Source organism: Pogoniulus pusillus, chromosome 24, assembly GCF_015220805.1.
Source record: "Pogoniulus pusillus isolate bPogPus1 chromosome 24, bPogPus1.pri, whole genome shotgun sequence".
Lineage (NCBI taxonomy): Eukaryota > Metazoa > Chordata > Aves > Piciformes > Lybiidae > Pogoniulus > Pogoniulus pusillus.
In genome coordinates, this window is record NC_087287.1 from 19,949,039 (window position 1) to 19,972,424 (window position 23,386).

At 51.2% G+C, this 23,386-nt stretch overlaps 1 protein-coding gene across 5 annotated transcripts in view; it reads left to right on the forward strand.

The window, feature by feature from the left end:
• The window catches only part of UNC80 (unc-80 homolog, NALCN channel complex subunit), a 208,791-nt gene that overhangs the window by 144,908 nt on the left and 40,497 nt on the right, over window positions 1-23,386 (forward strand). For all 5 annotated transcript variants that reach the window (XM_064163905.1, XM_064163908.1, XM_064163906.1 and 2 more), the window contains 7 exons: window positions 1,223-1,491; window positions 7,548-7,682; window positions 13,504-13,642; window positions 16,770-16,866; window positions 17,556-17,726; window positions 19,530-19,622; window positions 22,662-22,697. In XM_064163905.1, the coding sequence (XP_064019975.1) occupies window positions 1,223-1,491; window positions 7,548-7,682; window positions 13,504-13,642; window positions 16,770-16,866; window positions 17,556-17,726; window positions 19,530-19,622; window positions 22,662-22,697 (940 nt within the window). The remainder of the gene's footprint in view (window positions 1-1,222; window positions 1,492-7,547; window positions 7,683-13,503; window positions 13,643-16,769; window positions 16,867-17,555; window positions 17,727-19,529; window positions 19,623-22,661; window positions 22,698-23,386) is intronic.

Genomic DNA, 23,386 nt, shown 5'->3' on the forward strand with positions numbered 1-23,386 from the left:
GCTCTAGCAGGGTGCTGGGAAAGAGGCTGAGGATCTCTGACCTGGTCTTGGTTCCTCTTGGCATGGAGGTTTGCCGAGGTGCAGGCAGCATCTCTTGCAGCTGTGCAGAGAGCACCATGTCCATGGCACTTCTGGCCATGTGGTGAGGCACTTAATGCCTTGTCCTGGGAAACTTGAGGCACTTAATTTCCCAGGTAGTTCAAGCCCAAAACATCAGGGCTAAGCTGGTCTGAAGCACGAGGCAGAGCAGAACACATTGGGCAAGCCAAGAGCAGTGAGGCAGAGCAGTTTGTCTGAGCAGAGCCAAGAGCCTGTTGTCAGAGCAGCACACACTGAGGCAGAGGATATCTGAGCAGAGCAGCACACAGTGAGGCACAGCAGGGAGGCAGGAGCAGCAGGTCTCTGTTTATCACTCTGGGAGGGACCATAATGGCCCAAGCCTTTGTTTTCCTCCCACCCTTGCTTCCCCCATCAGCAGAAGGGTGGGGTAAGTCAGGACATGTTTTAGGCCTGTTAGCCTGCCAGGGCAGCACAGCAGCAGAAAGGACCTGGCTGTTAGAGGGCTCCAGACAAAGCTGTTTTCTCTGGACACAAATAAGTTTTAATTATGTATTAATATTATGCATGAGACTAGAGCTGGAATGTTGTGTCCTGTAAGCTGTACCTAAAAATGATAGCTCAGAGTCCTTGCCATCCATGTGTGGAAGCCATGGAATTCCAGTGAAGACTGGGGAATTTCAACAGCAGGGCTTTAGAAACTTTGCTCTGGAAGTTTCCAGCCCGACTTGGGACCCAACAAGCCATGGCTGCAGGGTGGTGAGCATTGGCAAGATCTGTCACAGACCTTACAGACTCCTGCTGTAATTCTGGGGACATCAGAAGAATAAAAGTCAGCACAGATCTTCACTGCCACTCAGGCTGTGTGAGGCAGGTAATTCATGCACAAGTTCAGATCTGCTGCCACTTAAGAGCCTGGTTTCCAATTAGTGGGGAGCAGATTTAATGAGCCATGTGATACTGTTCTTCACGTGCATTGCTTCCAGTCAAGGCTTGTTCAAGCCCTGTGGGCACTCCCAGAAGTGCAAGGATGGGTAATATCACTTTAAAAAGGCAGAATGCTGGGCTGTGTGGAAGGATGGCTCTTTGGAGAGGCCTTTGGCCCTTCAGGTGAAGCTGGCTGTGGTGGACAGAGCTGATTGTCGCTGCATCTTGTCCCCTGCAGCTGGGAAAGAGCTCTTTGGTCTGGACACACTTCAGAAGAGCTTGTGGATTAAACTGCTGGAGGAGATGTTCCTTGGCATGCCCAGTGAGTTCCCGTGGGGGGATGAGATCATGCTCTTCTTGAACGTCTTCAACGGTGCCCTGATCCTGCACCCTGAGGACAGTGCCTTGCTGAGGCAGTACGCGGCCACCGTCATCAACACAGCCGTGCACTTCAACCACCTTTTCTCCCTCAGTGGCTACCAGTGGGTCCTCCCTAGCATGTTGCAGGTGAGCCATTCCCAGAAACCACACCAGGGAAGACGTCCAAGGAAGCACTTGGCTGTAGAACCAGTTCTTAAGGGAGAAACATTAAACTGCAGAGGCCTGGGGAAATCACATGTTTTGGGTGGCCCAAGGAGAAAAACTATGAGGGTGAGCTGGTCCAAATCAGCATTCCTGAGGGTATATTCCCTTCTTGGCTTGAGTAGATGGCTACGTTTTCTTTTCATCTTTATGGTGAGTAAATGGATGTGTTTCCCTTAACACGTGCTTAGAATCATGAGAACATAGAGTGGCCTGGGTGGGAAGGGACCTCCAGAGGTCATCTAGTCCAACTAGCAAACATTCATAGCATCATGGAGTGGTCTGGGTGGGAAGGGACCTGCAGAGGTCATCCAGTCCAAGTAGCAAACATTCGTAGCATCATAGAGTGCTCTGGGTGGGAAGGGACCTCCAGAGGTCATCCAGTCCAACTAGCAAACATTCATAGCATCACAGAGTGCTCTGGGTGGGAAGGGACCTCCAAAAGTCATCCAGTCCAACTAGCAAACATTCATAGCATCATAGAGTGGTCTGGGTGGGAAGGGACCTGCAGAGGTCATGCAGTCCAAGTAGCAAACATTTGTAGCATCATAGAGTGGTCTGGGTGGGAAGGGAACTCTTGAGGTCTGCCGGGGTCGCCTAGATCATGAAGGGCACGGAAGGATGCTGTGACACCACTGTGATGTGTGAGTTGAACCTTTGTTGCAGCTACAAGCAGTGCTTATAGAGAGAGCTAATAGAGAGTGTATAGTTCTGATAGGTTACATAGCAGAGTATGGACTGTCCATATGCCTTAGAAGCAAATTTGTCTGGCCAGTCCCCGTTAGTCCCCTCGCACGGCTAACTTTGCAGCTTCTCTGTCAACTTTTCAAGGTTGTTTTCCCTGAAGCTGCACTTCTTAGCTCATATCCTTCTCTGTGTCCTAATGTTACCCCTCTTGCTCTCTTATTTCAAATCACTCAGCGCTGCCCAAACCCTAACAAACATCATCCAGTCCAACTAGCAAACATTCATAGCATCATAGAGTGGTCTGGGTGGGAAGAGACCTCCAGACATCATCCAGTCCAACTAGCAAACATTCATAGCATCATAGAGTGGTCTGGGTGGGAAGAGACCTCCAGACATCATCCAGTCCAACTAGCAAACATTCATAGCATCATAGAGTGGTCTGGGTGGGAAGGGAACTCTTAAGGTCATGCAGTCCAAGTAGAAAACATTCATAGAGTCATAGAATCATAGAATAATAGAATGGTTTGGGTTGGAAAGGGCCTTCAAAGGTCATCCAGTCCAGATAGCAAATATTGAGTCATAGAACCATAGAGAATAGAGTGGTCTAGCTTGGAAGAGACCTCCAAGGTCATCCAGACCAATTAGCAAATATTCATTGAGTCATAGAATGATCTGGGTTGGAAGGGGCCTCCAAAGGTCATCCAGTCCAACCCTCTCTGCAGTAAGCAGGAGCAAATGTTGGAAGTGTCACAGGTGGAGTTCTCTTAACTCTGAGGTGTCCAAATGTGTGACCTGTTCTAATTTTTCTCAGGTGACCAATTCCTGTGACACATGAGAAAAATTAGATACTGAAAACTCAAGAGCCAACATAGCTTTCTAGAGACAGAAAAATGATTTGTGCAGGGCCCCAAGACAGAAGCCAAATAGAATCATAGAATCAACCAGATTGGCAGAGAGCTCCAAGCTCAGCCAGCCCAGCCTAGCACCCAGCCCTGCCCAACCAACCAGACCATGGCACTAAGTGCCCCAGCCAGGCTTGGCTGCAACATCTCCAGCCACAGCCACTCCACCACCTCCCTGGGCAGCCCATTCCAATGCCAATCACTCTCTCTGACAACAACTTCCTCCTCACAGCCAGCCTAGACCTGCCCTGGCACAGCTTCAGACTCTGTCCCCTTCTTCTGTTGCTGCTTGCCTGGGAGAAAATAGATAAAGCTTTGCTACTGTGATGCAAAGACAGAAACAATGCCCAGGACGTTCCTATGTGTGTTCATTTCAGCATAGTTAACAGAGCACAATGATTAGGAGCAGTGATGAATTTAGCTACCTAAAGAACTCTTCAGTAGCTAAAGACTTGCATCTTGAGGCAGGTAGTGGAGCCAGGTCTGCAGTGGACAGGTTTGTTCCTTAGAAACAAGATATTCTGAAATAAAATCACCTGATGACTTCATTGGAGCACTTGGCAGTGACCATTCTGCCCTGTGCAGGACTCTCTCTTAATTTCCTCTTCCCATTTTGAGAGAAATTAGGTTTTAATTTTTTTCCTACCCATTCTCTCTTAACAGTTATTAATAAAGCACCATTTTTTTTTGGAGGCAAAAAGATACAGTTCCAAAAGAGAACTCAAAAGTCTGTTTGGCTTTCCAGACCTTCATTTACTGCAGGCATCCAAGCTGAGATGGTTTCTTCTACCCCTTCTGAGCCTGGACCAGCCATGAATAGCTGAATTCCTGATGCAGACATGCACATACCACCCCGGGGCTGCTTTGTTAGCAGCTTTTTCCTTGGTCCAGGGCATACAAGGTTCATTATTGCCCTTTTCTCAAGTGACTGAGATATTGCAAGCGTGGCAGGCCATGGTGACTGACTGTCCTCATAAACATTCTAGGGTCTTCTGATGGTTCTAAAGCCTAGCAGGCTATGGAGAAGACTTCTCTGCACAAATGTTGCAGACCAGTACTGTTGTAGAACCTTTGAAGGGCCCTGTGCTGTAATGTGAATTTTACACTACCAGAAAATCTCAGCATTACCTGTTGCCAGCAAATAGCAAGAAAACCCTGCATGCCCCCACCCCAAACCTACCAACAGGCTGAAGCAGACAGAAGAATCACAGAATCAGTCAGGGCTGGAAGGGACCACAAGGATCAGCCAGTTCCAACCCCCTGCCACGGGCAGGGACACCCCACCCTAGAGCAAGCTGGCCAGAGCCACATCCAGATGGCCTTAAACACCTCCAGGGATGAGGCTTCCACCACCTCCCTGGGCAACCAGCTCCAAGGTCTCACCACCCTCATGGTCATGAACTTCTTCGTCACATCCAGTCTGAATCTACCCGTTTCTAGCTCTGTTCCATTCCCTCCAGTCCTATCACTACCTGACATCCTAAAAAGTCCCTCCCCAGATTTCTTGTAGGCCCCCTTAAGATACTGAAAGGTCACAATGAGGTCACCAACGTCCTGAGGTTCAACAAGACCAAGTGCAAGGGCCTGCAGCTGGGTCGAGGCAATGCCAAGCACAAATGCAGGCTGGGCAGTGAGTGGCTTGAGAGCAGCAATGAGGAGAGGGATTTGGGGGTGTTGCTGGAGGAGAGGCTCAGCAGGAGCCAGCAGTGTGCACTTGCAGCCCAGAGAGCAACCAGAGCCTGGGCTGCAGCAGCAGCAGTGTGGCCAGCAGGGCCAGGGAGGGGATTCTCCCCCTCTGCTCTGCTGAGACCCCACCTGGAGTCCTGCATCCAGTTCTGGAGCCCCTATGAAAAGAGGGCTGTGGAGATGCTGGAGAGTGTCCGGAGCAGGGCCAGGAGGATGCTCTGAGAGGCTGCAGCAGCTCTGCTGTGAGCACAGAGTGAAAGAGTTGGGGCTGTGCAGGGTGGAGCAGAGGAGGCTCCCAGGTGACCTTCTTGTGGCCTGCCAGGATCTGAAGGGGGCTACAAAAAAGCTGGGGAGGGACTCCTGAGGCTGTGAGGGAGTGTCAGGAGTGGGGGGAATGGAGCAAAGGTGGAGTTGGGGAGAGTGAGGCTGGAGGTGAGGAGGAAGTTGTTGGTGATGAGAGTGGTGAGAGGCTGGAATGGGTTGCCCAGGGAGGTGGTTGAGGCCCCATGGCTGGAGGTGTTTGAGGCCAGGCTGACTGAGGCTGTGTGCAGCCTGCTCTAGGGTAGGGTGTCCCTGGGCATGGCAGGGGGGTTGGAACTAGATGACCCATGCAACTGTCAGTGTGTTGAAGGGCAAGCTGGGAGCTGAATTGTCTTGACACACTGGTCAGAAAAAAAGGGGGGAAAAACCCCCCCCAGATTCTGCTGATCAGGCTGCACAAGTGTAGGTCCTCACTTCTAAGCAATCAGCCACGGCAGGATGGAAGGGAAAGCAGCTGATGGAGCAGCACTTCTGCAGGACAGGATGTGGAGGCTGCTCAGATGTGAAGGCAAACGCGGATCAGCAGCGTCCTTCTGCCTAGGGGTGAAGAAGACAATCTCTCCAGTGCTGTTCTGGGGTGACCACACGGATTGGGATCTTGTGAAGGAAACATGGGATAATTCTGCTGGAAGATTTAGATTAGACATTAGGACATTCTCCCCCATGAGGGTGGTGAGACACTGGCACAGGCTGCCCAGGGAGGTGGTGGAAGCCTCATCCTTGGAAGGTTTTAAGGCCAGGCTGGATGGAGCTGTGGGCAACTTGCCCTGGTGTGGGGTGTCTCTGCCCATGGCATGGGGGCTGGAGCTGGATGATCCTTGAGGTCTCTTCCAACCCTGACAGTTGTGTGATGCTGTGATGGAGTCACTGCCCATGGAAATGTTCAGAAAACAGCTGGGACATGGTTCAGTGGGAAGGACAGTGTTGGGCTGATGGTTGGACTTGATGATCTTACAGGTCTTTTCCAACCTTAGTGAATGATTCTGTGGCTCAAAGTGCTGGCTCTGCCCACCTGTGGGCCCTGCACAGAAGCCACCAGTTTACCAGAGACTGCAGAGTGGCACAGGGATGCACATCTAGGCAACCTGTTCTGTGAGGGGGGACTGAAAGAGCTCAGCTTCAATTAACTGGAAAAGATGAGGATTGAGGAAGGAAGCACTACCTGCCTTCAAACAAGCAAAGAGCTCTAGGGAGGAGAAGGAAGGGATCTAACTCTGGAACATAGGGCACAATATAATGCACTAAGGCTGTGACAGGGAAGGTTCAAACACGAGAAGCAAATCTATTTGCTGAGGAGAGCTGGTCTCTGAAATGCACTGCCAGTGAGAGTGGTCAGTGCTGTGTCTGCATCATTTCCAGTGCAGTGGAAACGTCTAAGGGAAGAGCAGAGGGACCACAGTTGTCATGAAGTTGACATGTGTCACTGTCTGGGCTCCTCAATTCAAGAGAGATGTTGAGGTGCTGGAAGGTGTTGAGAGAAGGGCAGCAAGGCTGGGGAGGGGCCTGGAGCAGAGCCCTGTGAGGAGAGGCTGAGGGAGCTGGGGGTGTGCAGCCTGCAGCAGAGGAGGCTCAGGGCAGACCTCACTGCTGTCTACAACAGGGGTCCTGAAGCTTTTTGAGCAGGGGGCTGGTTCACAGTCCCTCAGGCACTGTCGGGGGCTGGACTATAGTTTGGTTCCAGCCCAGTCCCGCGGGTTCCTGGGGGCTGCGGAGGGCAGCGAGAGGATGAAGTGGCAGGAAGTGGCTGCTTGGTTTCCCCCCAGCCCCTGCCGGGGGGCGCAGGGGGTTCTGTAAATACTGCAAGCTGGATTGAGCACCCTGGGGGGCTGTACCTGGCCCCTGGGCTGTAGTTTGAGGACCCCTGGTCTGCAACTATCTGAAGGCAGGCTGTGGCCAGGTGGGGTTGGGCTCCGCTGCCAGGCACCCAGCAACAGAAGAAGGGGACAGAGTCTGAAGCTGTGCCAGGGCAGGTCTAGGCTGGATGTTAGGAGGAAGTTGTTGGCAGAGAGAGTGATTGGCATTGGAATGGGCTGCCCAGGGAGGTGGTGGAGTGGCCGTGGCTGGAGGTGTTGCAGCCAAGCCTGGCTGGGGCACTTAGTGCCATGGTCTGGTTGGTTGGGCAGGGCTGGGTGCTAGGCTGGGCTGGCTGAGCTTGGAGCTCTCTTCCAACCTGCTTGGTTCTGTGATTCTATGTTTGAAATGAAACTCCAGTGGCAGCTGTAGAGCTGATGCTCAGCAGCAGTTTGCCCTGTTGAGAACCGCTGAGTTCGTTGGTGTCAGAGTGCAAGTGGATTGATTGCAGGTGGGATGAGAAGCCTGTAGAGCTGATTCAGCATGGGGGCAGGAGATGGTGCAGTTCTTCCACGTCCTTTCTCATTCCCTCAGGTGTACGCAGACTACGAGAGCAACCCGCAGCTGCGCCAGGCCATCGAGTTCGCCTGCCGCCAGTTCTACATCCTGCACCGCAAGCCCTTCGTCCTGCAGCTCTTCGCCAGCGTGGCTCCTCTGCTGGAGTTCCCGGTGAGGGGCAGCCCTGCCCTGGGCTCAGGGAGGCCTGTGTGTGCAGCCAGCCCCGGCAGAGCTCGCAGGGTCACAGCAGCACAGTGCTTGCTGACTCTGTGTGCTTCTGCTCACCTCTGGATCAGACAGGCTGCTGAGATCCCAGCCAGGGGTATCCAAGCTAGTAAATGTGGTCTCACTGTGAATTCCAGTATACAAGGGTACACAAGGACAACAATGACTTGTAACTCATGAAGTGCAACCCCTTCCTTAGAACCCATCAGTAGGATTCTAAGTTTAATACAGAATTTGAATACAGAATTTTAGTGCATGTGGACCCCAAGACTGCATTAGCCTTGCTATGAAATACTCACTAATTACTTTTTAGCATTCTAGTGAGTTGTGACGTGTCAGAGTGGATCCTTCCCCCAGTAGCTTACTACAAACCTGCCCCAGAGAGAGTACATCCACTACATTTGGAGAGTCAGAAAGAATAAATTGTATTGTCACCATTTAAAACTAAGTATAACAGAATAGACAGATGTGATGGTTTGGGTGTTCCCTGCACCCCACTCCACCAACCCCCACTTAAGTAAGTCACCCAGACTAGGCTCATTCAATCTGGAAATTGAATGAAGCTTTACATTTGCAGCTTAGCACAAGATACACGCAGCTATTTACAATATCACAGTATCACAGTATCACACAGTATCATCAGGGTTGGAAGAGACCTCACAGATCATCAAGTCCAACCCTTTAGCACAGAGCTCAAGGCCAGACCATGGCACCAGGTGCCACGTCCAGTCCTGCCTTGAACAGCTCCAGGGACTGCGACTCCACCACCTCCCCGGGCAGCCCATTCCAGTGTCCAATGACTCTCTCAGGGAAGAACTTTCTCCTCACCTCCAGCCTAAATCTCCCCTGGCACAGCCTGAGGCTGTGTCCTCTCGTTCTGGTGCTGGCCACCTGAGAGAAGAGAGCAACCTCCTCCTGGCCACAACCACCCCTCAGGTAGTTGTAGACAGCAATAAGGTCTGCCCTGAGCCTCCTCTTCTCCAGGCTAACCAATCCCAGCTCCCTCAGCCTCTCCTCGTAGGGCTGTGCTCAAGGCCTCTCCCCAGCCTCGTCGCCCTTCTCTGGACATGCTCAAGCATCTCAATGTCCCTCCTAAACTGGGGGGCCCAGAACTGAACACAGTACTCAAGGTGTGGTCTAACCAGTGCAGAGCACAGGGGCAGAATGACCTCCCTGCTCCTGCTGACCACACCATTCCTGATGCAGGCTAGGATGCCACTGGCTCTCTTGGCCACCTGGGCACACTGCTGGCTCATGTTCAGGCGGGTATCAATCAGCACCCCCAGATCCCTCTCTGTCTGGCTGCTCTCAGCCACTCCGACCCCAGCCTGTATCTCTGCATGGGGTTGCTGTGGCCAAAGTGCAGCACCCTGCACTTGGAGCTATTGAATGCCATCCCCTTGGACTCTGCCCATCTGTCCAGGTGGTCAAGGTCCTGCTGCAGAGCCCTTCTGCCCTCCAACCCAGCCACATCTGCCCCCAGCTTAGTGTCATCTGCAAACTTGCTGATGACTGACTCCATGCCCTCATCCAGATCATCTATGAAGATGTTAAAGAGGATGGGGCCCAGCACAGATCCCTGAGGGACACCACTAGTGACAGCTGCCAGCTGGATGTGGCACCATTCACCACCACTCTCTGGGTCCGGCCCTCCAGCCAGTTCCTAACCCAGCACAGAGTGACAGAATCACAGAATCATAGAATCAACCAGGTGGAAATAGACAACTTAAAATGTAATACAGAAACAGCAGCCCTCCCAGAATCCAGAGTGCCCAGGAGGGGCTCCCAACCACCCTGCCACTTTCTCCCCACCCCTCTACCTTACCCCAGACTTTGCCTTATGTTCAAGATGAGTTTTGAGGATCGGCCAGGGGGGTTAGGAAGCAGATGGATTAGTCAGGCAGCAAGTTGAGTTAGAGAGAGAATTTCATGCAGCCCCAGAGCCCAGAGAGAGCAACTGCCTTATCTGTGTTTGTGTTCTTGTTCTTATCCATCTCAGCAAGCCTATGAGTGCAGCAGACAGCAGCATTGTTTCCTTTGCACAGCCTAGAATCTAATTCTTCTCACCAAAATATCCCAGCTAGGCTCACACTGGCACAACTGAATGATCTATCATGGAATAGAGTAACCTTAGAGAAGAAGAGGATGGGGACAAGTGGCAGCGAAGCAGCAAGCAGCAGCCAAAACGGCAGCAGGGGAAGATAGCAGCAGGCAGAGCAAAGGGGCAGATCCAAGCCATGCTTCCAGACATAAAGCTTTTGATGCTCCAATGAAATGATGTTAACTTATCCATTGTTGCCTTCTATGGTCTATCCCTGGAATGCTCTCCTCTCCACTCAGACTCCAGTACTCTTCCGCTTTTCTAAGTTTCCTGCTCCTACTTTTTTATGTCTCAGCCAAAAATGGAGCTCAAATGGCCACAGCAACAGAATAAGGGACACAGCCTCAAGCTGTGCCAGGGGAGGTTCAGGCTGGATGTTAGGAGGAAGTTGTTGGCAGAGAGAGTGACTGGCACTGGAATGGGCTGCCCAGGGAGGTGGTGGAGTGGCTGTGGCTGGAGGTGTTGCAGCCAAGCCTGGCTGGGGCACTTAGTGCCATGGTCTGGTTGGTTGGGCAGGGCTGGGTGCTAGGTTGGGCTGGCTGAGCTTGGAGCTCTCTTCCAACCTGCTTGATTCTATGATTCTAAGAACTCTGGTTTGAGTTGAGATTGCCAAATCTAGCTGCACACACATGGCAAGCACACACATGGCAAGCACACACATCTTGCTCCTTCACAGGGCGGCAAAGCTCTGCTCTCTTTGGGTGCAGTTTTCAGATCATAGAATCATAGAATCATAGAATCAGACAGGGTTGGAAGTGATCACAAGGATCAGCCAGTTCCAACCCCGCTGCCATGCCCAGGGACACCATCCAGGGATCAGACTGGCCACAGCCTCATCCAGCCTGGCCTTAAACACCTCCAGCCATGGGGTCTCAACCACATCCCTGGGCAACCCATTCCAGCCTCTCACCACTCTCATGGTGCAGGAATTCCTCCTCACGTCCAGTCATAGTTCCACTGCAGCATTGTTGTGGAAGTTAATAATCGAATCTGAATGATGAATATTAATTTCAGTATGAATATTAGGTTTAATTATTAATATTCAAAAATCCAGGGAAATCCCCTAAGTTTTTTTTCGGATCAACAGGAAGTAGCTGCACAAAGAGTATTTATTGATACAGAATTAATCAGTTTAAACAATCAGAACTTGAAAAATAGGGAAGCAAAACAGGAAAAGCTGCACTGCAGGCTCATATACTCACAACCTGCTGGTTCTTTGGGTATGTTTCCCATATAAAGATGCTTTCAAAACAGCAATTATCATCCCAGGAGTAAAAATACAGAATAGTCCAGGCAGAGAGCAAGCTGCAAGCATGTGGCCAATGTGATTCCCAATTAAAACAAGCCATGGATGGGGTTGTTGTGGGAATTCATAATCAGTTATGAATTATGAATGTTCATTCCTGCGTGGATATTATTTTTTATTATTAATATTCAAAAATTCAGGAACATTCCCTGAGGTTCTGTGGATTTTTGGTCGACAGGAAGTAGCTGCACAGAATGAAACAGTTTAAACAGTTAGAACTTGGAAAAATAGGAACATGAAAACAGGGAAATTCTAACTGTGCTTATGGAGCCTTAGCACTGACTTCAGCAGATGTACTCGTGGTGCTTTGGTCCCTGAGTGTTTCCCTTACAAAGGCTCTGCCAAAACTCACAATAATGATCCCGAGGTAAAGTACAAAATATTCCAGGCAGAAGGAAGGAGAGAAGAACTGAGATGCTGCTGCTGAGCTGGTGCAAGCTGCCGCCGTGATTCCCAGTTCAGGACCCACGAATGAGGTGCTGCTGCCAGTGGAGGGGCAGTGCAGAAAGGCAGCTTCTAAATCACTGTGATGGTTTGGGTTGTGCTAGTTTGAAGCAGGCTAGAATGTTTTGGTGAGAAGAACTAGATGACAGGCTGTGGAAGGAAAGCAGTGGTGATGCCTACTTCGCTCACAGCCTTGCTGAGAAGTATAGGAACAAGAAATAAAAACATTGGATAAGACACTCAGCATCACTCTCACTGGGGCTGCTGGCTGAGCTGCATCTCTCTAACCTCACCCTCCGTTTTGGACTAACCCACTTTGCTTCCTAACCCTCTGGCCCAACCTCTATTCTTCTTTGGGACTGGGGTAAGGTTGAGAAGGGTAGGGGGAAGGTGGAGAGATGGTTGAGAGCCCCTCCTGGGGACTCAGGTTTCTGGGAGGGGAGTTGTGTTTCTGTATTACCTTTTCCCTTGTATATTTCTGTCTGTAACTGCATATACTGTAAATAGCTGCTTGTGTATTGTGCTAGCTGTAAATACAGTATTCATTCATATTTCCAGAGCTGGCTGAGTCTAGTCTGGGTGATTTCCAAAGTGGGGGGGGGGGGGGCAGGGAACACCCAAACCATCACCTGGGTGTTACCTGCCACCCCACACTTAAGAAAATCACCCAGACTAGACTCAGCCAAGCTGGAAGTTAAAGAATGGAGCTTTGCACTTACAGCCTAGCACAAGATCCAAGCAGGTATTTACAATCTTTGCAGCTATAGACAGCAATAGACAAGTTAAAGGTAATGCAGAAACACAACAGCCCTGCCAGAAATCAGAGTGCCCAGGAGGGGCTCCCAACCACCCTGCCACTTTCTCCCCACCTCTCTGCCTTATCCCAGACTTTGCCTTATGTTCAGGGTGAGGTTGGAGGATCAGCCAGAGGGGTTAGGAAGCAGAAGGATTAGTGACACAGACAGCAGTTTAGGGAGAGAAGTGCAGGCAGCCAGAGCCAGAGAGCAGCTCTGTTATCTATGTTTGTGTTCTTGTTCTTATCCATCTCAGCAAGTCTGTGAGTGCAGTAGACATCAGCATAGTTTCCTTTTCACAGCCCATAATCTCATTCTTCTCACTAAAGTATCCCAGCTAGCTTCAAGCCAGCACAATCACCCCCCTTGAAATACATCATTTTGACAATGAAACTGGCCAACAGGCACTGGCATCATTGTTCTGGCCAAGGAGTTCAAAGCTTTGTGCCTCGTGCATGTTGAGGAGCAGCACAAGACACCTGACACATGGTGCTGAGCCCCTGGTCCTCAAAGCTGTGCTGGGGCCAAACCCTTATTGTTTGCTCCATCTACTCAACTTCCCAGACTGACAACAGAAGGAGGAGAGCAAGGGTTAAACCAGCCTGGCAGGATTCATGCCCTACCAGGAGAGGGGTGCTCCTTGGGTGCAAGTCTTGGCTTCTACAGCACAGCTCCCCTTAAATACATTCTTTTGACCATGAATCTGGCCAATAGGCACCAGCACCATTGTTCTGGCCACTGAATTCAAAGCTTTGTGCCTCCTATGGCTACACAGGCACGTTGAGGGGCAGCACCACACACAGTGGTGCTGGGCTGCTAGCCCTCAGGGCAGCATTGCTGAAGCCAATCCCCAGTGTTTTAGTCTGCTCATCAACTCGACTCCCAGCCCCTCCACGGGAGGAGGAGAGCAAAGGCCAAAACCAGTCCAGCAGGATTTCTACCCTGCCAGGACAAGCATCAATCTGTTGAGTCAGGCAAGAATCGTTGTTTAACAGCAGTGAGCTCTTGAACTCCATGTGGGCCCTTTGTCACAAAAAAGGTCACCTGCATCTCCTAACAAAGGTTTCTGGGATGCACACAGGCCCTCAGAAAATCAACCACAAATGTCTCTTTTTGCAACAGGATGCTACAAACAATGGAAGCAGCAAAGGAGTGTCAGCTCAGTGCCTGTTTGACCTGCTGCAGTCCTTAGAGGGAGATACTCCGGATATCTTGGACATCTTAGAGCTGGTGAAAGCAGAAAAGCCTCTCAAGTCATTAGGTAACAGCAAAGCACCCTTCATTCACTGCTTCTGGTTTGTTGGTTCTTGATTCAACAGGCATTTGATGCAGCACAACTTGCTCAGGACCCTTCTCTTGTCCCAGACCGCACTCATGCCTGCTTCTCATGCCTCATGAGGCTTTTGGCCATGGCTTTATCACCACCATCCTCTGGAGATGTCCTGCAGGAGGGGAATTACTAATTTATTTCACTCCAAAGCTGCTGGTTTTTTTTTTCCTGCATTAAGCTGGTGTTACAAAGGGGAAAATTAATTAATGCAAGATGATATTTTCACCAAAGTTAATATTGTTTACTGATTTTGATATTCAGAACTCTCCCCACCCCTGGCCACTAATGTTAATAACATTCAGGTTCTTTGCACAGTCATGGAAACATTCTGTGGATAATATCTAGACCTAGTAATAACCAGCAAAATATATAAACACTCACTGAACTGGAAGAGAAGATTCCTGGGGCCAAACACTGCTTTGGTCAATGCACCACTTGCCCACTAAGTGGACTCAAGGAGCTCTTTCTGCTCATGGCAGAAGGCAATGGAGAATCACAAAGAGGCTTTTAAGTATTTACTCACAAAATACTATCTCCCAATCCACAGGGGCCAGCCACGGACCCAGACAGTGCCCAAACACTGTCAGGGGACTCTGTCTTATTGGCTGCTGAGACTTGATTCTTCCCAGGCTTCTGGGGAAAGGAGGCAGACAATCTCTGAGCTTGTGTCCTGTCTCCTCTGGACAATCTGTGTATCTCCAGGCCTTTTTGTCTTGGCAGGAGGCTTCCAGGGGCAGGCAGGATGTCCTGTGGTGTGCAGTCTCAGCACAAGGTCAGGCTGGCTGTGCAGGCATTTAGAGCCTGCTAAACTCGTGACAGTGGAGTTCCCAGGCAAGCAATAAGGCAGTAAGCAATGGCAGCAGGCAACAGCAGGCGTGAAAAGCATGGCAGAGCACGGCAGAGCAGGTCGTTTGCCTGCCTGTCTCTTTTTATCAATGTGGGACGAGATAATTCCCTTTGGACACAGAATAGCCAACCAGAATGGCAGTTAGCCAAGCCTGACCACGGTAGGTGAAGCCATAGGCTTGCTTTACCTAAATCTGGGGAAAGCACAGGCCTTGCACAAGGCAGGCACAAGCTTACGAGGAGAGCCTGAGGCAGCTGGGGCTGTGCTGCTGGGAGAGGAGGGGACTGAGAGGTGACCTCAGCAGTGGTTATAAATATGTGCAGGGTGAGTGCCAGGGGGCTGCAGCCAGGCTCTGCTGGGTGATGCCAGTGCCAGGACAAGGGGCAGTGGTGGAAGCTGAGCCATAGGAAGCTCCATGGAAACAGGAGGAGGAATTTTTTCCCTGTGAGGGTGCCAGAGCCCTGGCACAGGCTGCCCAGGGGGGCTGTGGAGTCTCCCTCTCTGGAGATACTCAAGACCTGCCTGGGTGTGTTCCTGTGTGATCTGCTCTGGGTGATCCTGCTCTGGCAGGGGTTGGACTGGATGAGCTTTGGAGGTCCCTTCCAGCCCCTGACACTCTGTGATTGTATGCCAAGACTTTTTGATGCAGCACACCAGGTGATAACAAAATGCTACAGAAGCAGGAGGTCTCTCTTCCTCTTTGAGGAAACCTGGCTACAAAACCTTGTGGTTTTCTGTGCAGGATTATTCAAAGGCACCTCTTAAAAATCCCCAGGTGTGAGACTGTAGAGAAGTGTGCCTGGTATGATTTGTCTTTGGAATGGGCTGCCCAGGGAGGTGGTGGAGTTGCCGTGCCTGGAGGTGTTGCAGCCAAGCCTGGCTGGGGCATTTAGTGCCATGGTCTGGTTGGTTGGGCAGGGCTGGGTGCTAGGTTGGGCTGGCTGAGCTTGGAGCTCTCTTCCAACCTGCTTGGTTCCATGATTAAGATGAGAATTGCCTCAAGCATCTGACTCCCAAGTTCCATTGTTCTAAGTGTTTTACACAGTTTGGGACCTTAACTTTCACTTGGGCTGCTGCATACTGAAATCACTTCTGAAAGTGGAACCATAGTTGCATTGCAAGGATTGTTCTTTGGGTACTTAGTTTCTTAGTGTCTGGTACTAATTGTCCCCAAAGTAGTACTTATAGCATGGGATCTTGATACCTTTCTCACTAGCAAACCAGACAGTTCTGTGCTGACACCCATGTGGCTACAGTATAGAAGTGGCTAAGTCTTTTAGCAGTAAAGCCACCTCCTGCCATCAGTGCTGTGTCAGCTTCATCATCAGTGCAGTGGACATGACTGAGGGAAGAGCAGAGGGACCATGACACTTCCCATGAAGTTGTCATGTGTCCTGGTGGTGCACGAGCTTCAGACTTTGCTTATCATGGATGATGTTTGAAATGGGACTCTAGCAGCTGTAGGCCTTATGCTCAGCAGTCACAGGCTCACAGGATGTCAGGGGCTGGAAGGGACCTCTGGAGATCTTCCAGGCCAAATCCTGCCACAGCAGGACCTGAGAATCCAGCACAGGTCACACAGGAACACATCCAGACAGGGCTGCAAAGGCTCCACAGAAGGACACTCCACAACCTCTCTGGGCAGCCTGTGCCAGGGCTCTGGCACCCTCACAGCCAAGAAGTTGTTGCTGCTGTTGAGCTGGAACTTGCTGTGCTGCAGTGTCCATCCCTTGCCCCTTGTCCTATGGCAGGGCACAAGTGAGCAGAGGCTGTCCCTGTTCCTCCCTTCCTGCCCCCCAGCCCTCAGCTCTTGACAGACATTGCTCAGATCCCCTCTCAGCCTTCTCCTCTGCAGCCTGCCCAGCCCCAGGGCTCTCAGCCTCTCCTCACCCGGCAGTGCTCCAGCCCCTTCAACATCTTGGTAGCCCTCCTTTGGACTCTCTGCATCAGATCCCTGTCCCTCCTGAACTGGAGAGCCCAGATGACAGGCAATGCCTTGTCCTGTTGAGAACTGTTGAGTCTGTGGGTGGCAGAGTGCAAGTGGGGTGCAGCAGGTCTCTTTCACAGAGATGGAAAACTGGAGAGCCTGTTGGGGATTGCTAAGATGAGAAGCAAGGGCTGGAGGAAGCCCAAGCTGGAAGCAGTGTGCCAGTCCCTTTCATACGTGGTGTGTCTGTGTGATGCTCCTCTCATGTCGCTTTACTCCCTCAGACTTCTGCTATGGGAATGAAGACTTGACCTTCTCCATCAGTGAAGCCATCAAGCTGTGTGTGACAGTGGTGGCCTATGCTCCTGAGTCATTCAGAAGGTGCTGTTTTCTTGGTTTGTGCTGACTCAGAAAAGGTGTAAAAGCTGCCTGTGGCATGTGAAAGCAAGGCAGAGAACACAGACAGAGCAGGGCAGAGGATATATCAATGGAGGCAGAGGATAGAGAGATGCATTCCCAGCTCAGAGCCTTTCTCTTGTCCCCACTGCTGGGACACCAGCTCCAAGATGTGCCAGCTGCTGGCTGCAGCAGCAGGCTGGGTGGCAGTCTGAGCAGCAGCACCTAAGCTGTTTCCAAGTGGGGATCACACTGTGACCTGGAGGTTTCTGTGGTCAGAAAAGCAATGGAGAGGGAACTGGGTGGGGGAAAATAGACAGCTGGGAAAAAAACCAGGAAGATAGAGAGGGGACATCAATTACTAAAGTAAAAAGTCAGAGGGAACCAGAGAAGAAAGGAGTCGTGGAAGGGGAAGTGGATGTCTGCAAATGGATGACATGCTCAGGAGCTCAGATTGGTTTTATTGGTATTGTTTCATGCACCATTTAATTTTCCCCCTCAAGTCCCTGATGCCAGAGCTTCTCTGGCCCAGGACAGCATACCTAATGAGGAGCAAGGATGTCACAAGCCTAGGGAGAGACCTAGGGGTTTGCAGACAGAGCCTTAGACCTCTGCCTGGTGTGAGTTTCAGGACTAACAAAAGAAAACAGCCCAAGTATTGGCTCTTTTTCCAGCCTCCAGATGCTGATGGTCCTGGAAGCTCTGGTTCCCTGTTACTTGCAGAAACTGAAGAGACAAACCTCTCAGGTGGAGACTGTGACAGCAGCTCGTGAGGAGATTGCTTCCATGGCTGCCCTGGCCACCTCTCTGCAGGCCCTTCTGTACAGTGTAGAAGTCCTCACCAGGTACTCACACGATCCAAGGGCTGAGTGTCTGCTTATTGGTGTGGGGAGAGGGAGCCCCAGGAGGAGCTGGCATGCAGCTTACCTTAGAATCATAGGATCTTCTAGGTTGGAAAAGACCTTCAAGATCATCGAGTCCAACCATTAACCCTACTCTACCAAGTCCACCACTAAGCCATATCAGCATGCAGTACTTTGGGCAGATGGGAAGGATAGGGTGACAAAGTAATTAAAGCCAGGATAAGCACCTCTGCAGGGCAAAAAATAACCTATAACTTAGCAACAGAATAAAGCAAGTTATGTTTCTGAAAGGCTAGTAAGTAATAATTTCATTTCATAGCAGTGAGGAAAAAGTTGGGGAAGGCTGTGATATGCCAGGTCACTGGTAGGTTATGACTCCTCATGGGAGTCTTTGTGGATAATCCTTATCTGCAGCACTGTTCACATCTTGGATGTTGGAAAGCCTATGAGATCCTCTCTATTTATGATAGCAGGCCACACTTCACACATCCAGGTCACTACCTTGAGCAGTGCTGCAGTGTTAGACATGGCAAAATTAGTGCCAAATGCCATAGAATCATAGAACCACCCAGACTGGAAGGGACCTCCAAAGGCCATCTGGTCCTACTCCCCTGCAGGCAGCAGGGGCATCCTGCAGAGGGGGTTGGACTGGATGAGCTTTGGAGGTTCCTTCCAACCCAGACCATTCTGTGATTCTATGATCCTCAACTAGATCAGGTCACTCAGAGCCTCACCTAGACAGGCTGGATGGGTGGGCAGAGGCCAATGGGATGAGCTTGAACGAGATCAAGAAAAGGGTTCTACACTTTGGCCACAACAATCCCAAGGAGTGCTACAGGCTGGGGACAGAGTGGCTGAGAGCAGCCAGGAAGAAAGGGATCTAGGGGTGCTGGTGGATAATAGCTGAAGATGAGCCAGCAGCATGCCCAGGTAGCCAAGAGAGCCAATGGCATCCTGGCGTGTATCAGGAGCAGAGTGGGAGGTTATTCTTCCTCTGTACTCAACACTGGTCAGACCACACCTTGAGTGCTATGTCCAGCTCTGGGCTCCTCAATTCAAGAAAGATGTTGAGGTGCTGGAAGGTGTCCAGAGAAGGGCAGCAAGGCTGGGGAGGAGCCTGGAGCAGAGCCCTGTGAGGAGAGGCTGAGGGAGCTGGGGGGGTGCAGCCTGCAGAAGAGGAGGCTCAGGGCAGAGCTCATTGCTGTCTGGAGCTCCCTGCAGGGAGGCTGTAGCCAGGTGGGGTTGGGCTCTGCTGCCAGGCAGCCAGCAAGAGAAGAAGGGGACAGAGTCTGAAGCTGTGGCAGGGCAGGTCTAGGTTGGACGTTGGGAGGAAGTTGTTGTCAGAGAGAGTGATTGGCATTGGAATGGGCTGCCCAGGGAGGTGGTGGAGTGGCCGTGGCTGGAGGTGTTGCAGCCAAGCCTGGCTGGGGCACTTAGTGCCATGGTGTGGTTGGTTGGGCAGGGCTGGGTGCTAGGTTGGGCTGGCTGAGCTTGGAGCTCTCTTCCAACCTGTTTGATTCTATGATTCTCTTCTTCAGGCTGAACACCCCCAGCTCCCTCAGCCTGTCCTTGTATCACAGCTGCTCCAACCCCCTGAGCATTTTCATGGCTCCATCAGGTCCTGTATTGAGGACTCCAGAGCTGGGCACAGTACTCCAGGTTCTATCTCCTTGAAGCAGAGCAGAGGGCCAAAATCCCTCTCTCCATCTGCTGGCCATGCTTCACCAGGTCACATGCACTTGTTTGATGTAGTCTGCAGTGATGTATTCCCCTTCTCTCTGCCAGGCCTATGACAGCTCCACAGATGAGTCGATGTGACCAGGGTCATAAAGGCACCACAGCAGCGAACCACACCATGTCAGCAGGTGTCAACACCAGGTAAGCCAGCAGGCTGCTTGCTTGATTCCTCCGCTTTCTGAAGAGTAAGGCCACACCTCATTGCTCAGAGTGCTTGGAGTACTTCCTCAGCTGTGAAAGAAGCAGTCAGGCAAAAAGAGCACACGGCCCAGCACTGCATTTCTGACTAACCAAATCCCCAGGACTGCCATCTGTCATTTAGACCCAAGTGGCTAAGCAGAAGGGCAGGACAGCCACACGGAGGACACCCTTCCTAAGTGTCTTTGTCCTTTGGTTCCCTTTTTGTGCTCTAGAAGTACATTGTCCCTCAGCTCTGATTTGCCTCCTCCTGGGTCCATTGTCAAAATGAGTAGGATCCTTCTGCCCTTGCTCTGGAGACTGATCAGCAGCACGAGCTCAGACTGCATGCCAGCTGGGATTTGCAGAAACTGGCACCTCCTCTGCTTCTCTTTTCTTCCTTTCCCTTTCCTCTTCCTTTTTCACTTCTTCTGCAGTCCCTTTCTGCCACCTTTACCTCCACATTGGTCTGAGGCCTCTCTGCAGTTACAGATAGGAAAGGAGTGGGCAGTGGAGAATTTAAAAGAAGGAGAAGCAAGACTTGGAGTATTTTTGCCCTTCTAAAACTAAACAACAACAAAACCAAACAAACAAAACCCCTACCACAAAACCCTCACACGAGAGAAAGAAGTAAGGAAGGATCTGGCAGTGGCAAACTGTGGTACTGCTCTGTAGCCGTGTTGGGCATTCTGGTTAGGCTGCTGCAAATTAGACAAAGCCACTGGGCAATGTACCCTGGTCTGGAGCAAGGCTTAGAAATCTTGTTACAAAATCCACCCAGGGGCGTATGGGAGCAGGAAGGCTTCCTCTGCAGTAGTGGCTACAGCTCTGGCTTCTCCTGAAGAGGCTGTGCCTTACTGTGCTCCAAATCTGAACGTTTGTGCTGAGCCAGAAAGGGAACTCTGCCCTGGCGAGAGCTGGAGCAGATATTTGTCATGGAGGCAGGGAATCGACGTGGCCAAGTCAGGAAATAGACAAAAATAGAATGATTTTATTTTCCTGGAACCCTGCCCTCAGACTGTGTACAAAATTAGTACAAAAGAAGGATATCATAGATAGATGTAGGTATTTAGGAAGTCAGGCAATGGAAGAGGCTAAGCTACAAGCACAGCTTTACCCCACCAGCGATCAGGCTGAGCAGAGAATTAAGGGAAAAGCTTACTCAGGAAGGTGAGAGAGGCATTTGGCAGTGATCTCTCGCTGGATTCCTCGGCAGGAGCAGCCTCCTGTCACTGCAGGCAATATCCAGTCATAGAGATCCATGCTGCAGAAGCCCTTAGGCAAGTGGCAGAGCCACCAAACTCAGAAATGTCTCAAGCACTTCTTCTCGAGTGGGATGGTCATGGAACTCTGCTGCCTTCACAGCGGCAGGGGAGAGCCAAAACTGCCAGGGTCCCCCAGTCTGTGAAGCAGCCAGGAAGTTGGCTACTGATAGGATCTGAGAGAGGGTAGTCTGCTGGTGACTCTCAGAGGACCCCAGGGCTTGTCAAGCCTGCAGGTTTGCACAGAAGGGTGCAAAAGTGGGGAGAACCATCCAAAAGCAGGGCTGGGATAAAACCAGGCATGGCAGGACCCTAATGGGCCAGGCACTCTGTTAAGGCAGGAGCTCGCTCAAGGCGGGACCCTCAAGGCAGGAGCTCTCGAGGCAGGGACCCTCAAGGTGGGGACCCTTGCTGTATTTATCCTTTTTCTAGACCAAGTGTCCATTTACTATTTACACTGAGCACAAAGACACAGCTGACCACCAGCCCGATTTCTGGGGTCAGCCATGTGCAGTGAGGCACCCCCTTGCTGCCCCCCTTCGAGCTCACAGGGCAGCAGGGGGGAGGCAAGTCTTCACACCTTTCTTCTCCTGTTCAGACCCACAGAGTGAAAGGGAGGAGAGAGAAATCTGGGGTACCCCTGGGCAATATTCTTGCAGAGCAGAGCATTTCCTCTCTCTGTAACAGCCCATAGTAGGTCTGTGCAGGGCCAGTACAAGGCCATGGGCTGGATAGGGCTGTAAATCAGGAACCCCCCCTAGCAGGACATGGCTTCCATGTTGTGCCCTTTCTCTTTCTTGGATTGAAGGGAGACTGAAAGCAGCCTCTGCATGGATCATGAGAGCTATTCTGTCAACTGTGTGTGCACCTTGGTTGGTAACTCCTGGACTCAAGCCTGTTACTCTTTAAGTCTGATTCAGGTGTGGTGGATGACACAGTTTTGACTTTCAGATGTGAGAAGCAAGTAAAGCCTTTGGTGCTCAAGTCTGAAGTGGATCTATGCCATTTACTTCCCCTGCAAGATCACTCAGCCTCTGGGAAACCAGGTGCAAGGGAAAGCAGTGCCTTGTTATTTGTCTGCCAGCAGCTAATGTGTGTCTGCTGAGAGGCAACACAGAGACTCCGGATGCTGTGGGACTCAGATGTCTTCATTTGCATTCCCAGATCTTTCTTGATTACCAAATGTTCAGTCTCTGATCTAAAATACTTTTCAACTGCTCCAAATCTCCTGCCCTTGCTTCTTCTGTTGTGTTATCACTGCAACAGACTGCAATCAACAGCAGGAGTCTCATGAAGGTAGAATGATCACTGTCCTGGCCTTGGATATGTTAGTCAAGTGCTGCAGGGTTGGTTAATGCTTTCTGAGCAAGCAGTGGCAAGAGAAGATGACAGTAAAACAACAACAACAAAACCCATGATGAAATAATCTTTCCACCAGGTGAGCTCTGGCTTCAAGACACAGACTGGGCACTGCTGGGGGGAGTCAGAAAGAGCAATAGTTTGAAAGAGGGCTATAGGTTCTAAGCCTGAATTTTTCCTTTCATGACAAGGGATCTGTGATGTGCTTCCAAGTGGGAAACAAAGGCTATTCAGTGTGGTCACCAGCTACATGTAGGCACTGCCCAGTGATACAAGATCCTCTCCTGCCCGTGGTGAATACACCTCTGGGCTAGAACAGTGCCACCTCCTTTCAGAAGGGCACACTTCTGGCACTGCTAAGTTGCTGTTTCTGTTTCTGCAGGTACCCAGAGCAAGGAGCCAAGCTACACTTTATCAGGTACAGTAAAATCTTTGCCCAGTCTTCCCTGGCATTCCGTTAACTGTTCACAGGATCACAGGTTCACAGGATGTTAGGGGTTGGAAAGGACCTCTGGAGATCTTCCAGTCCAGCCCCCCTGCCACAGCAGGACCTGAGAATCCAGCACAGGTCACACAGGAACACATCCAGACAGGGCTGCAAAGGCTCTACAGAAAGACATTCCACAACCTCTCTGGGCAGCCTGTGCCAGGGCTCTGGCACCCTCACAGCCAAGAAGTTGTTGCTGCTGTTGAGTTGGAACTTGCTGTGCTGCAGTGTCCATCCCTTGCCCTTGTCCTGTGGCAGGGCACAAGTGAGCAGAGGCTGTCCCTGTCCCATCCTTCCTGCCCCCCAGCCCTCAGCTCTTGACAGACATTGCTCAGATCCCCTCTCAGCCTTCTCCTCTGCAGCCTAAGCAGCCCCAGGGCTCTCAGCCTCTCCTCCTCAGGCAGTGCTGCAGTCCCTGAGCATCTTGGTAGCCCTCCTTTGGACTCTCTGCAGTAGATCCCTGTCCCTCCTGAACTGAGGAGCCCAGAAATGGATGCAGTATTCCATGTGGGGCCTCAGCAGGGTAGAGCAGAGCGGGAGGAGAACCTCCCTGGATCTGCTGGGCACACTCTTCTCAATGCCCCCCAGGATGCCATTGGCCTCCTTGGCCCCAAGGGCAC